The following is a 15,000-nucleotide window of genomic DNA, read 5'->3' on the forward strand; positions in this document are numbered from 1 at the left end:
TCACAATGATACGTCGGTCAGGCACAAATTGACATCACTGTTGTTTCGTTCTTTACGGCCGCTGTGATCATAAGAATGGATACAGTGATAGTTATCGATCTCACAGTCTTTGAAAGCACATGAAATGAGACAACATGAGTAATTTCGTGTTGACGTTAATGTGACCAACCCACAGAAAATGCACCAGCAGCGAAGGACAGTAGGCAATAGTTCTGTTTTAAAATCCCGTTCATGATCCCGCTAAACGAAGCAAACCACGAGAAATCAGTAATGCACCAGGACGGGGACAACTCAAATGATACAACACTTGTTATCTCGTTCGTCATTTATCAGATTGATTCCCCCGTCTCCTCGACGAAGACGGCAGTACGTCGCAGGTCCTCCAGTCCTCCGTAGAGCTTCCGGGCCGCTGCACTGGGATTGGGTCGGGTCAGGTTTTCTCTTGGAGCGCTTGGTGGAGCGGGCAGGACTGCAGCAGCTGTTCTCTTGTCTGGCTGCCTGTTCTGCAGGGGCACTGCTCTGTGTCGCCGATACGGAGTTTCGTGATACAACACATAAACAATCGGCATTTGGCTTAAGAGACGATGTGTGATTCCTTCGGGACGGCAACAAGAAGACGCAGGCACGCAAGCAGTGGAGTCCCCAGGGATGGGGCCATGGGGAAAGAGATGGAGATGGAGGGTGACCAGTATAACGATATTAAGATCCAGATCATATATTCGCCCACAAAGCCGAAATCGCCGGCAGAAAAGGTTGAAGGCTAGGGGCACTTGAGAGAGAAGAGGGTTATCAGTGCACACATGTAACAATCCAAATCCAAATTTTTGCTCATCAGAAACGAATTAAAAGTTGAGCAATTCTCTCTTAAGCATCGTGGGCAACTAAAAAGAGACATGATAACGCTGTCTTGATGTTTTAAGCACTAATGCGTTTTTGTTATCTCCTATATTAATCCCGGTTGCTCGTAACTCAAATTTCAATTTCATAAACAAACAAGTAAATTTGTAAACAAACAAGCAAACAAACAAAAAATGAATAATACAAAAAGTCGATTGATTTATCAGAATGGGTGAGGGACGTGGTATAAGGAGGAGAGAGTAGGGGCACAGAAGGGAGAGAGGGGGAGAGATGGGGGGAAGAGTGAGAGAGATATGGAGTGGGTGAGAGAATGAGTAAGACAGTGAGAAAGAGACACACACACACACACACACACACACACACACACACACACACACACACACACACACACACACACATGCCACCTACCTTCATGAATAAAAATCACCATGACAGAATAAACACAAACTCGTGCAATACCATGCAGGTTCGACGTTGTGTTTGTTAAGTTTGACGGCAACGATTGTCATGTGCACATCAGTCACCAAAATGCTATTTCACTCACATTTAATCTAAAACAAGGTATGATAGGTAAGTTTGACGGCCACGATTGTCATGTGCACATCTGTCACCAGAATGCTATTTCACTCACATTTAATCTAAAACAAGGTATGATAGGTAAGTTGGACGGCCACGATTGTCATGTGCACATCTGTCACCAGGATGCTATTTCACTCACATTAAATCTAAAACAAGGTATGATAAGTCGACATGTGTATACAATACTTCACCTATCTACGGCAGAGTGGTGAACAAGTGGTCTTGCGCCCAACTTGGAACCCAGTCCCCACAGGTTCCAGTCCGATGTATACGATCAGCTGATGTCCCCTTTGCAGTAAGCCATGCAATTACCGCACGTAAAAAAACAAAAAAAAAACATTGCAACAAAAGGATTGTCCCTGGCAAGATTCTGTAGAAAGCTCAACACTGATAGTAAAAATATGACATTTACAGACTTAAAAAACAATAGTGAAAATATGTTTGGAACTGCACTGTGGAAAACTGTGCTTTTAACAGGAGAACAGACCGAATTTCACACACTGAGATGAACCTGTTGTAAAAATGTCCAGTCGCACATACTGATGATTGTAGGCATCTGGTTAAAGTATAAATTTTCACATTTGAGTGTTATTCAAAAATGATTAAAAAAACAAATAGATAAATGAACAAACCTTTTTTTCTCACCGACTCAAAAACATCGAAAGTTCACATTTCAGCAGGAGTTGCTGGAAGGCTTCATTTAATTGTACGCTCTGTTGCTAAGCATCCATTTAGTTTTTAGTCATTAGGCCACAGACACAGTTTGGTCTTCCGTACGTCTGTACACAACACAGACACGTGGAGAGAGAGTGGGTTGCAGTGCGGTAAGTGAACTTAACTGCGCGTGAATCGTGTTTGCACTTAGATTTTTGCGTCTCTCCGTGACAAGCTTTGGTCCCGTTTGTTTGCAGAGCGACGGACGCAGTCAGTAGCCGAGTGGCTGGATGGAGCGTTGGACTCACACGCACACACGCACACTCACAAGCACACAAACACACACACGTGCGCACGCATGCACACGCACACACACACACACAGACACATGCATGCACACGCACACACGCACGCATGCAAGTACGCAAGCACACACACACACACACACACACACACACACACACACACACATTCACACGCACGCATGTACACGCACATTCACACGTACACGCACACACACACACACACACACACACACACACACACACACACCATCAATGACTCTTGTGCTGCATCGTAAGAGGATAAATTATTCTTTTCCCCTTTTCTTGTCTTCTGCCACGGTCTTTTTTAATGAAGATTTTTGTGTTTCTAACGAACCAATGCAAATGGCCTACTTGACGATGGATGAGACATGATGAAACAGCTATCAAGTATGTAACTGGTTGGTAGATAAGGTAGATAAAACCGACGGTAAACGTGGCAAAGACAGGGGTTGCCGACTGTGTTGTGTAAGCGGGAAGAGAGAGCAGAGAGGGCGGGGAGGGGGGATGGTTATACATACGGCTTCATCATGCTTATTATTTCTGTTAGCTATAAAACGACAAGCACGGTGGGCGCCATAATGAGAAAGAAAGATGTGAGGTTCAAACAGGTGGAATGGGGTGGCTCGGCGATCATGCGCCCGACTTGTAGACGTGTGTATACGGGATTCCAGTCTCATGAACGGGCAGGAATTTTCTTCTTCTTTTTAAAATTCTTTTTTTAAAGATTTATTTTCAAAATCCCTCCTCTCCTAGACCTGGGAGGTCTGGGTGCTAGCCATTCGGAGGAGACCTCCCCCTCCACCCCCAGCCCCCACCCCCCACATCCCCCTTCCCATGTGAAGCATGCACCTGACGCTTGCTGTGCCGACAAACTCCTCGGGAAGAGCAGCTCAAATTTTAGACAGGGATATATGTTGTGAACAAAAACTATCACAATACAAATACGATATCATACAAAATAATTATGCAAATACTCTGAGCAAGCCTGTTCAATACGTTCAATTTTCAAATACAGTTTCGAACCATAGTGTGTTTGTTTTCATGTTGCCGTCAACCTTTCGAAAGAAAAGATAGAGACATGTAACAAGAACAACAACAACAACAAAATCACTTCATCATGCATCAAGGATTTTCGTTCTGGAAATTCTATATTCTGGTGGATATTTCTGGAATACTATTAATTTTCATCTATACTTAATGTAAACTCCAGTCTTAGTGTCTTCAAAAGACTGTCATAAACATCGACGAATGTCAGAGCTAACTTTTATGAATCCTTGAAAAACAAACAAAATTAATGATGTATATTCTCTCTCTCTCTCTCTCTCTCTCTCTCTCTCTCTCTCTCTCTCTCTCTCTCTCTCTCTCTCTCTCTCTCTCTCTCTCTCTCTTGACCACGTATATCCTCCCTCTCTTTCTTCCTCGCAATCTCTAGCTTTTTATCCTAATTTTCTTACTTTTCTCTCTCATTCTCATTTGCACGTACTATGTTTTTGTTGTTGTTTTTTTGTGGAGAGTCGTGTATTCTCTATACAGTTTATTTTTTCGTTTTTATTTACCCTTTTCCTTATGACAAATGATAACAGATTCTCAGGGGTTTTGTTCGCCGACTTAGCAAAAGCTTTCGATGTTATTGATCTCAAGGCCTGACTAAGCGCGTTGGGTTACGCTGCTGGTCAGGCATCTGCTTGGCAGATGTGGTGTAGCGTATATGGATTTGTCCGAACGCAGTGACGCCTCCTTGAGCTACTGAAACTGAAACTGAAACTGATCATGATCTACTTCTAAGAAAACTGGCTATGTAGAGACATTCTGACCATACTCTTTCTCTAGTTAGATCATTTCTTACAAACCGTCAACACATGATTTTCTTAAGTAATGGCGCACTCTAAATTCCAAACACAATTATTCGGTGTGCCTAAAGGATCTGTACTCGGTCCTGGTAGAGTTGAGTTTAACGACCTATCGGCTTCACGCCCTTGACGTCAACTCGGTCCACTTCTCTTTTCCCTTTATATCAATGATCTTCCTCTATTCATTACATATGGATTATGTGAACTTTTCGCTGACAATACGTCCATTCACTCGAAGCATTCTAACCTAAACGAACTATCTACCACTCTGCAAAATAATGTTAATCAGCTAATTAAATGGACTGAACTTAACCATATGTCACTGAACGATCAGAAAATAAAATATATATTAATTACCTCTCGACAAAAAAGACAGAATATTACATCTTTCCCTTCTATACATATAGGAAATACACTGATTACAGAAGTAAAAAGTCACAGAGTTCTAGGAGTTACCGTGGATAATAATCTTTCCTGGTCATCCCACACTGATAATCTGTGCAAGCGCATATCTCAAAGGGTGTTCCAGCTCTCAAAAAATTAAAAATCTTTTCGATCTTAAAGCACGAAAACAATAGTATCATGCATTTATTCAATCGTCTATCGATTATGCATCAACTCTATATGACATGTGCAGTGCCAATACATTGAAACCACTATCTAGAATCCATAAACGAGCTCTTAAGATTGTATTGTCAGAATCTACTAATTTTATGCCCGGAGACTATTTAACCATGGACATTCTTCCACTAATATACAAATTACAGTATAATAAAGCAGTGATGATGTTTCGTATACAACTTGCAGATTATCTTGTTAGATGCTTTGTCGATTTTTTTCTTCACGTTGATCATTGTTATTGGAGACCAAAAAAAGAAAAAAATCATCGGTATATCATGAATTTTGATATCTTTGATTATAATAATATTTACGTCAGGATGTTTAAATCTGACAATGTGCATGGGGTTGGAGGGAATGAGACCGGAGTAGGGGTGTGGATAGAGAGTTCTTGTACTTTGTTGCTTTGTAGTAGTCTTTTTCATTACTTTCTTTCTCAGGTGATTTTCAGTGAATTTTGTCTTTGACACCTTTCTTGTTAATAGTTCTGTGTTCATGTGTTCTTTTGATGTAGCACTCTTTTCTCTCTCTTTTTTTTATACCCCAGAGCAGGGTGGACAAAAGCATATGTTTTGCTTATTTCATTACCCTGGTAAAATGAAATTTCGTTTCGTTTCGTTTCCCCTCGCTCCCCCTCTCCCTCTCTCTTTCTCTACATCCTTCTCTCTCTTCCCCTACACGCATCCTCACTCCATCTTTCCTCCCTCTCTCTCTCTCTCTCTCAGTCTCCCCACCCCTCTCGTTCTCTCCCTTCCTCCCTCCTCACTCTCTCCTCCTCCCACGTAACCTCCCGTCCTCACGCCCACGTCACCCCACCACTGTTCAGTTCCCCCAAAGCTCCAACACCCCACCCCATGATTTTCTCAACTTGTGTGTGTGTGTGTGTGTGTGTGTGTGTGTGTGTGTGTGTGTGTGTGTGTGTGTGTGTGTGTGTGTGTGTTTGGTTTGGTTTGTTTTGTTTTGTTTTGTTGTTGTTGTTGTTTTTTTGTTTTCCGCCCCTCCTATCATCCCCACGTGCACACACCCTCCTTCCTCCATTCAGTTCCCGCAACACAAGCATCGCTAATACAGTCCTCCCACCCCTGCCCCCTGCTTCCCAAGCGGGACACCCACGCGAACTATTTACCTGGAATTACCGAAAGCGCCCATGCTCATTGGAAAAAAATTGTCAACAAACTGAGCTCGAGGTGTCTTCCGCTTAAAGAAGGCAACCAGATCACAAACATATTGCACACACACACACACACACACACACACACACACACACACACACACAGAGAGAGATCAGCCAAGAACGACCACCCTACTAAACTTGTGGCCGGACAGATTACGAGACCTTGCCATTGCGAGACCTTGCCATTGTTTGGCCCGAGGGAATGAGGACTATGAGTAAACATGATATGAGTGTGGACGTGGGGGTGGGCGGAGAGGACGAGGGAGGAGTGGGGGGTAGGTTGGGGATGAGAGGAAGATAATGAGTGGAGGTGGAAGGACAAACGATTGGGAGGGAAGGTAGCTGGAGGAGGATGTGGTGTCAATTGTGTGTGTGTGTGTGTGTGTGTGTGTGTGTGTGTGTGTGTGTGTGTGTGTGTCTGTCTGTCTGTGTGTGTGTGTCTGTGTGTGTGTGTCTGTGTCTGTGTGTCTCTGTGTCTGTGTGTCTCTGTGTATCTGTGTGTATGTGTGTCTGTGTATTTGTGTGTGCGTGCATGTGTATGCGTGTGTGTGCATGCGTACCTACGCGTGAGTGTGTGAGAGAGAGAGAGAGAGAGAGAGAGAGAGAGAGAGAGAGAAAGTGAGATTGTGTGTATATTCGAATGTATGTCGGCACGCGTGCTGGATCGGGATTATGGAAATAGTCTTTGCCCAGGAGACAGTATTTATAATAAATATAGTTATATATATATATAAAGAAGAAAAAAGTTGAAGGAAATGGTAGCCGCTCTGTATGCATAAGAACCTTACTGCTAACACCTCCAGAACTGACGAACGACACAACTCGGAATCCGAGCCCACACTGGGACTACCTCCATGCTATCTGATTTCCTCCCGGGCAGCTAGGATAAAGGAAGCAAGGGATCACAACTTACAACAAAGTCTGACTCTTGTGTCAGTCACATCAACCGAGCGATGGAGGGCTTTGGGGGGAAACAGGTCTGCGAACCGGACCAAAGTCTCTTTCTCCGTGTCTGTAATTACAGCTTTCAGCCTGATAAAAACCCTCATGCCCACACCACCAGAACGACGAGAGGGGGTATAATCGGAATTCCAACCCTCGTCAGTGGGGACCCTAACTTATTCCTCTTCTGATTATGCTTGGACCTCTGCCATTCTGTCAATAGTGGAGGGTCTGTCTGTCAGAGAAAAAAAAAAAAAATTCTGGCTCGTTATTAAGGGGAACGGGGATGTTTCTTTCTGTCATCGATCTGCCTGATTTATGCACTCTATGTACCTTTTTCTCGGGGTGGGGGTGTGTGGGGACGTGGGAGGGAAGGGGGGGGAGCGATTGGGGGTCTGAACCATGCAAAGATAAAGACAAATATAATGAAGAAGGAAGGAGGAGGAGGAAGAGGGAGAGGAGGTGAAGTAATGTCCCGCTATTAACCTTTTTTTTCTTCTTTTATTCATTCATTCATTTATCTATTCATTTATTCATCTATTTGTTTATTTATTTGTTTGTTCATTTCTTCATTTCGTCTATGTATCTTTTTGGTGGCGATTCGTGCCTAGACTAAAGCCTTTTGACAAACCCCAAACCTCTCTATTTCTAATTGTGTGTACGCTCGCGTGTATGTATATGTTAGTTACTTCGGAAGTCACGTAGGCAGTTTGCTTCTTTTTTATTGTTTTGTTTTCCTGAGTGTTTTGTTGTTGTTGTTGATGGTGATTTTTTTTTTTTGATTTTTTTTTTTTTTTTGCTGGGTGTCTAGAACTCGTGCCTTACACAGCAAACTATACTCAGTGATAATGGGTGGGGGGGGGTGGGCGGGGAATAACGCTATTGTCCCGAAGACAGCACAAGATTTGAAACGAGGATGAGATCATTGTTAATGCATGAGAACCCTAACGCTGACACCACCAAAACGACAGTGCTTGGAATCCGAACTCACACTGGGAGTACCCCTGTACTGTCTGTTCCCTCATGGGCAACTAGTTGGAATGGAAGAAGCAAGGGGGGGGGGGGGGGGGGGGGAATCGAGCTTACGCCTGATCCTTGTCACATCGCCTGAACGTGGGTGTAAAGCGGGGACAATATTCAGTCCATAATGAATTAGATAATGGTCTAAATATTTAACGTGAAACAGGTCTGCAAATCGGACCAAAGTTTTAGAGACCAAAGTCACTTTCTCAATGTCTGTAAGGTTACAACATAATAACTCCCCGTGTTCACACCACCAGAACGACGAGAGGAGGCATACTCGGAATCCCAACCCACGTGGGGACGTCTGCTTATTCCTCTTCTGGGGTTGTACTTGGCGTTTGGCCCACTGCCATTCCGTCAACAGTGGAGGGTCTGTCAAAGAACATTTTACGGGCTAGTTAAGGGGAACGGGTTCTTTTTAGCCATCGATCTGCCTGCTGCATGCGCTCTCAGTCACCCCACGCCACCCCTTTATTTTTGGATGGGGGTGGGGATGGGGTGCAAGGGGGGTGGTAGTGGGCGTCTTTTTTACCATTCGAAGAACAGGTGGATGAAGAAGGAAAGGAGAAGGAGCATGAAGAGGGGGAGGGGCTGGAGAGCCGAGGCCTGTTGTTCAGTGTTGTTGTTTTCATTCTTTTTTTTTCTTTTTTTTTTCATCAATTTCTCTTCTCTTTTGCGAGTCGTGCCTGAGCTAATGCTACTTAACAACCCCAAAACCTATTCCTCATTTGTGCACGTGCGTGAGTGTGTATGTGTTACTTACTCAGGCAGTCACGAAGTCCTTTTGATTTTTTTTTCTTGATTTGCTCGTTTGTTTGGGTGTTGTTTTTATTTTAAATAGCCTTTTTGTTAATTTTTGGTCCATGGTTGGCTAGAACTCGAGCTACACACAACCAACTATACGTCTGTGATTATGGAAAAAATCACCTTATTGGCCAGAAGAGAGCACAAGAGTAGAACTTAGGAAGGGGTCGCTTTTAAACGCAAGAGAACCCTAACGCTGTCACCACCAAAATGACAGAAGTCATCCGAACTCACACGGCGTTTCAGTTAATATCTTCTTCTCTGTTTTGGGTTGTTGTTGTTTTTTCTGTGGGCTGATGAAGCCTTAAAACGAAAGTGTGTCACTAAAAGTCATTGCGATCGTTGATATTTCTGACTTTTTACATTCATTATCAGTTGGTTCTCTTGTTCAGTTATCGACTTCCCTTTTACAGAGTGCATTGAATCAGTTCCTTTCTTCGTGCAAGCTTCTATTCATTTCAAATATTCATCTTTGATTCCATCTGCCTTCTGCCCGACTCACCATCCAACTCTCTCTTCCTTTCCTCTCCTAACTTACTTACTTACTTCATTTTTAAATGATAACATTTAAATGTGAATACCACGTTAAGAAAATGTCTCCATTCATCAAATGTGTAACTGGACATTAAATAAAATCCCTTCCCTTCATCCTCCTCCTCCTCCTCCTCACACTGGGAGTACTTCTCTGCTGTCTATTCCCTTCTAGGCAGTTGGGATGGAAGAAGCGAGTGGAAGGATCAAGCTTCGGTCTCAGCCTTGCATCACACTGCCTATCCTCTTTCTCAGTGAAAACGAAACTTAAAACAGGCCTGCAAATCGGACAAAAGTCTGAGAAACCAAACTCCCCTTCTCAGTGTCTGTAAGCTTACAGCCTAATAAACCCTGATACCCACACTACCAGAACGAAAAGAGGGGGTATGGTCGGAATCCTTCCTCTGCATGTCCTTTTCTAAATATGCTTGGCGTTAGGCCCACTGCCATTCTGTCAACAGTGGAGGGTCTGTCAGAGAAGATTTACTGGCTCGTTAAGGGCGACGGGGAGTGTTTCTTCAGTTATCGATCTGCCTGTTTCATGCACTTTCGGTCCCGTTCTTCAGGGGAGGGGCTGGGGGTGCGTGGGGGGTGATGCGAGTATGAACCAAAATGCAATGCGCAAAATGAAAGAAGGAAGGAGATGGAGGAGGAGGGGAAGGAGGTGGAGAAATCAAGAACTGCTGTTAGCTTTTTTTGTTCTTTTGTTCTTTTTCTTGTTGTTGTTTATTTGATCTGTCTGTTCTTTTGCGATACGTGCCTGCACAGGTGCCATTTGACAGACTCTAAACTTTTCTTTCTCTAATTTGTTTACTGTCGGTTCTTTTCTTTTCTTTTCTTTTCTTTTCTGTGAAGGTGTCTTTTGATCGTTGTTGTTGTTGTTTGTTGTCATTGCAGTTTGTTTTCGCAATAGGCAGGATAAAACGTCAGTGTGACAGACGCTTCCTGTGATTTGTAACGACGTGAACAGTGTTGAATAATATGGATGAAGGCGACATAGTGCATTTTTATCCACCATTTCGAGAACACACACACACACACACACACACACACACACACACACACACACACAACACAACACAACACAACACAACACAACACACACACACAACACAACACACACAACACAACACAACACAACACAACACAACACACACACACACACACACACACACACACACACACACACACACACACACACACACAACACAACACAACACAACACAACACAACACAACACACACACACACACACACACACACACACACACACACACAACACAACACAACACAACACAACACACACACACACACACACACACACAACACAACACAACACAACACAACACACACACACACACACACACACACACACACACACACACACACACACACACAACACAACACAACACAACACACACACACACACACACACACACACACACACACACACGTGCGCGTGCCCAAACACAACACAACACAACACAACACAACCACACAGTCATGCCTTCTCAAAGGGAGATGAAGAGCCCTGTTGTGTCGCCTCTTTCCTCTCCCAAACGTTCATAAATACATCGACCAGCTGAGACGTCACAAATTATCGTGTCAGTCAGTATCAGTATCGGGTGCGTGGACTTCTTTAGAAGTGCCAGTGACTTTCAGCGTCCAGGACTTCCCCCTCGGAACGCCTGGGGAACAGCCTGGACTTCACGCCTCCTCAAACACCCTGGGCTCCACACCGCCCAAGCCCCACCCCCCACCTCCATCTCTCGGAACGCCAGAAGAACAGCCAGGATTTCACCCTCCACCTCTTTTTGACAAAGACCAACAGGGCTTTCTTCTTGGAATGCCAGAAGAACAGCGAGGACTTTACCCCTCCCCCCCCCCCATTTTTTTTTTTTAAGAGTCAGGGGTCCCCCTTGTAACACCAGACGGACCTCCCACCCAGACAGACATGTAGGACTCACCCCATCCCAAGAACAACGCAACCTTCACTGAACCAAGACCAAAACGCTGAAAGACTTTACCTTAAAAGGGTGTTTAGCCAACAGATCGTTAAACTCAACTCCACCTGTCAGGGATTTCCAGTGACCAGTCTTGAATAGGTAGGCGCATCAAGTCATTGTACAGCTGACAGGGGGGACGGACGGACCCCATGACATTTACAATCAAACATATCTGATATCTGAGAGGACTGGATTACCAATCAATAAATCTAACGGACGTAAGAGAACTGGATTGTGTTACCGATTAACACACCTGTTCTTTTTTGACTCACTTGTGTAAACAAAGTGAGTCTATGTTTTAACCCGGTGTTCGGTTGTGTGTGTGTGTGTGTGTGTGTGTGTGTCCGTGGTAAACTTTAACATTGACATTTTCTCTGCAAATACTTTGTCAGTTGACACCAAATTAGGCATAAAAATAGGAAAAATTCAGTTCTTTCCAGCTATCTTGTTTAAAACAATATTGCACCTACTGGGATGGGCACAAAAAATTTTTTTTTAAAGAAGTCAAATTATATGCAAACTGCATTTACTGTTATATTTATATTTTTTGTATTCTCTAAACTTGGCACTTTGATCTGATATTCTGACACAACAACAAGAGCAGTCATTATTTTCATTTTTTGTTCAAACAGGAACTTCTTTTGCTAAGCATGGAAGTTTTATTTATTTTGCAAACGTTTTGGTGCAGATAGTAAAAAAGGGAAATTAATTTGTAATTAATGCTAGGGGACTTAATTTGCTTTAAACTGATCTTTCTCATTTTAAACATTACATTTTGAAATTATACTCAATACATAAAAAGCTTGTGTGTTTTACTCTCAGTGTACAGGGCTTTCACTATGTTCATTCGCCCAAGTGGTCTTTTTCGGAAAATACTAAAATCAATACGTCGAGTGGACTTTACAGATCTATTGGCTGAGCCCTGAAGGTCATGGGCAAAAATCAATTGCGTACACATATTTATACATTCAAAGCGCGTGCTCATATTCTTCGCGAACGCGAACGACGCCATTTTGTTTAAAGTTGTTGACCTGCCCGTTCAATCCTATATTCAATCGATAATACATGATAACATGTGATGGAAAGTTGGAGAAGGAGACCGTTAAATATTTATTCAGAGAAAGATTTGTGAACGCCTCATCACTCACTGGATTATGCCCCAAACTGCCATAAAAATATCCACAGAATCAGTCGGAATTCACAGTTAAAAATTGTAAACCATGCGAGTTAATACCCTTGAACTGATCACGATGAAACGAAAAAAATTCCAGTCTTGACTTTCCTCAAAATGAAGCCCTTTTCACTTCTTACAACGTTTAGAAGTACTTCTACTTGACTCTACATGTTATTAGTTTAACAAAATACTAAATTTTCATATCAACTTTAAAACTATAAAACTAGAATGAACATAAAAGAGAAATTGAATGGACCGTGTCATACTACATTCCCGGCGGGTGTAACTAAACTTGTACATCTATCTAGATCTAGACAAAATAGCTAAATGTTGCAGTGTGATTGCGGCGATAGCCACGTCTCCTTTACCGCGGACTTAAAAAGAATTTTTAATTGCCCTTAAAGATTTTTTGAATGCCCAAGACACACCAGAATAATATGATTTAAACAGCGTTCTCACTGCGAATACCGCAATTGATTTATCGCCCTTTAAAAAAGTATGTTCAAATATTAAATTTTAGAACGTCTGTGTGTAATGCGTAAGACAGTTTCATCTCACCCGAACACGCGGGGTTCGAATCTGGTCAGGAATTTAAAAAAAAAAATTTTTTAACCCGAATCTTTATAATAACAAATACAGAACACATTTTAACGATTAGATTTTTTTTTTTTTTAAGTGTATCACAAGTGAGTCTTGAAGGCCTTGCCTCTCTTGTTACTATCTGCACCAAAACGTTTGCAAAATAAATAAAACTTCCATGCTTAGCAAAAGAAGTTCCTGTTTGAACAAAAAATGAAAATAATGACTGCTCTTGTTGTTGTGTCAGAATATCAGATCAAAGTGCCAAGTTTAGAGAATACACACAGACACACACACACACACACACACACACACACAACCGAACACCGGGTTAAAACATAGACTCACTTTCTTTACACAAGTGAGTCAACTATAAAACTAGAATGAACATAAAAGAGAAATTAAATGGACCGTGTCGTACTACATATTAAATTTTAGAACGTCAGTTAAGGAGCCACGATAGTGTAATGGGTTAGACGGTTTCTTCTCACCCGAACACGCGGGGTTCGAATCTGGTTAGAACGTGTTTTTTTGTGTGTTTTTTTGTTTTTGTGTGTGTGTTTTTTTACCCCAAAGCTTTATGATAACAAATACAGAACACATTTTAACGATTAGATTTTTTTTTTTATAAAGTGTATCACAAGTGAGTCTTGAAGGCCTTGCCTCTCTTGTTCTGCTTCTTTTAGATTTTCTTTCCCTGAGGTAATACAGGAATGGTGCGTCATCATGTGCAAAAGAAAAAGAAGAAAGAAGCAGGTGTGCACAGAGAGAGAGGGGTGATGTGGGGTGGGGGTGGAGTGGGATGGGATGGGGGGGGGGGGGGAGAGGAGAACAAGAACAAGAATGTCAAACTACCGAGACACACGACTAAAAGTGAAGAACCAAATGTATGATAACTATCTGTTCACAACGAAACGATCACAAGCCTGCCTACAACTCTCACAGTGGGAAATAGTCCGTGGAAAATACCCAGTCCTCAACCCCCCACCACCCAGTCTGCAAATATTCAGACCACATTCCCTGAGCTCTATGAATAACCAAGCAGCTAAAAAAAAAAAAAAAAAAAGTACCAGAGAGTACGGGTACCCACCCACCTACCCACCTACCCGGGGTACCCACCCAACCAAAAGGAGAAGCGTCAAATACGACACCGGACACCAAATCACGTAGCATTAATCAACGTATCGTCTAATGTGTGTCACTCAAAGTGAAAAGACACACAATAAAAGGCCCAAGGAACGAACGTGCCTGTAATGTGTTTCTATAGTGTACAGAGGAGGGGAGTGGCAAGCACTTCAATTTGATGCATTTTCTATTACCCTTTTTATGGCACGAAGTTGCGCGGTTCGTGTGCTTTTTATTATCATTATTTTCTTTCAGAAGAAAGAAAAGGAAAAGAGCAATTACCGACACGGGAAAATATAGGTTATCCACTGAGTTTTTTCAGGAAATGAAATATGGAAATATGACACGGGCAGGGAGCCATCATATGAGTCGACTCCATACAACACAGCTTGCTCTCTCTCTTCTACTCTCCAGCCCAAACCCACGTGTTGTTGTTGTTCTTCTTCTTCTTCTTGTTCTTCTTCTCATTGTTATTATTATTATTATTATTATTACTGTTATTATCATTGTTGTTGGTGGTGGTGGTGGTGGTGTTGGAATTCGTTAATGATGTATTAAAATGAACGGTTGAGGATTGTTGTTCTTTGGAGAGAAAAAAAAAAAGAAAGAAAAAGAACAGGACAGCAAGGTAGAAAGGAACGATGGGCGGAGGGGGTGTGGGGGAGGGGGGGTGAGCAGAGGGGGGGGGAGGTGAAGGGGGAGGTTTGGCAAAAAAAATATTTAAGCATGTAACAGCACATAATTCTTATTCTTCTTCT

General features: G+C 42.6%; 2 protein-coding genes across 2 annotated transcripts in view; one reads left to right on the forward strand and one right to left on the reverse strand.

Moving 5' to 3' along the window:
* The window catches only part of LOC143295844 (uncharacterized), a 72,693-nt gene that overhangs the window by 50,666 nt on the left and 7,027 nt on the right, over positions 1 to 15,000 (reverse strand). The window lies entirely within an intron of this gene.
* Positions 6,271 to 15,000, forward strand: part of LOC143296573 (uncharacterized) — a 47,342-nt gene continuing 38,612 nt past the window's right edge. Inside the window, exon 1 of the mRNA XM_076608597.1 lies at positions 6,271 to 6,334. Within this exon, the coding sequence (XP_076464712.1) occupies positions 6,271 to 6,334 (64 nt within the window). The remainder of the gene's footprint in view (positions 6,335 to 15,000) is intronic.

The sequence above is a fragment of the Babylonia areolata genome, chromosome 21 (genome assembly GCF_041734735.1).
Source record: "Babylonia areolata isolate BAREFJ2019XMU chromosome 21, ASM4173473v1, whole genome shotgun sequence".
Lineage (NCBI taxonomy): Eukaryota > Metazoa > Mollusca > Gastropoda > Neogastropoda > Buccinidae > Babylonia > Babylonia areolata.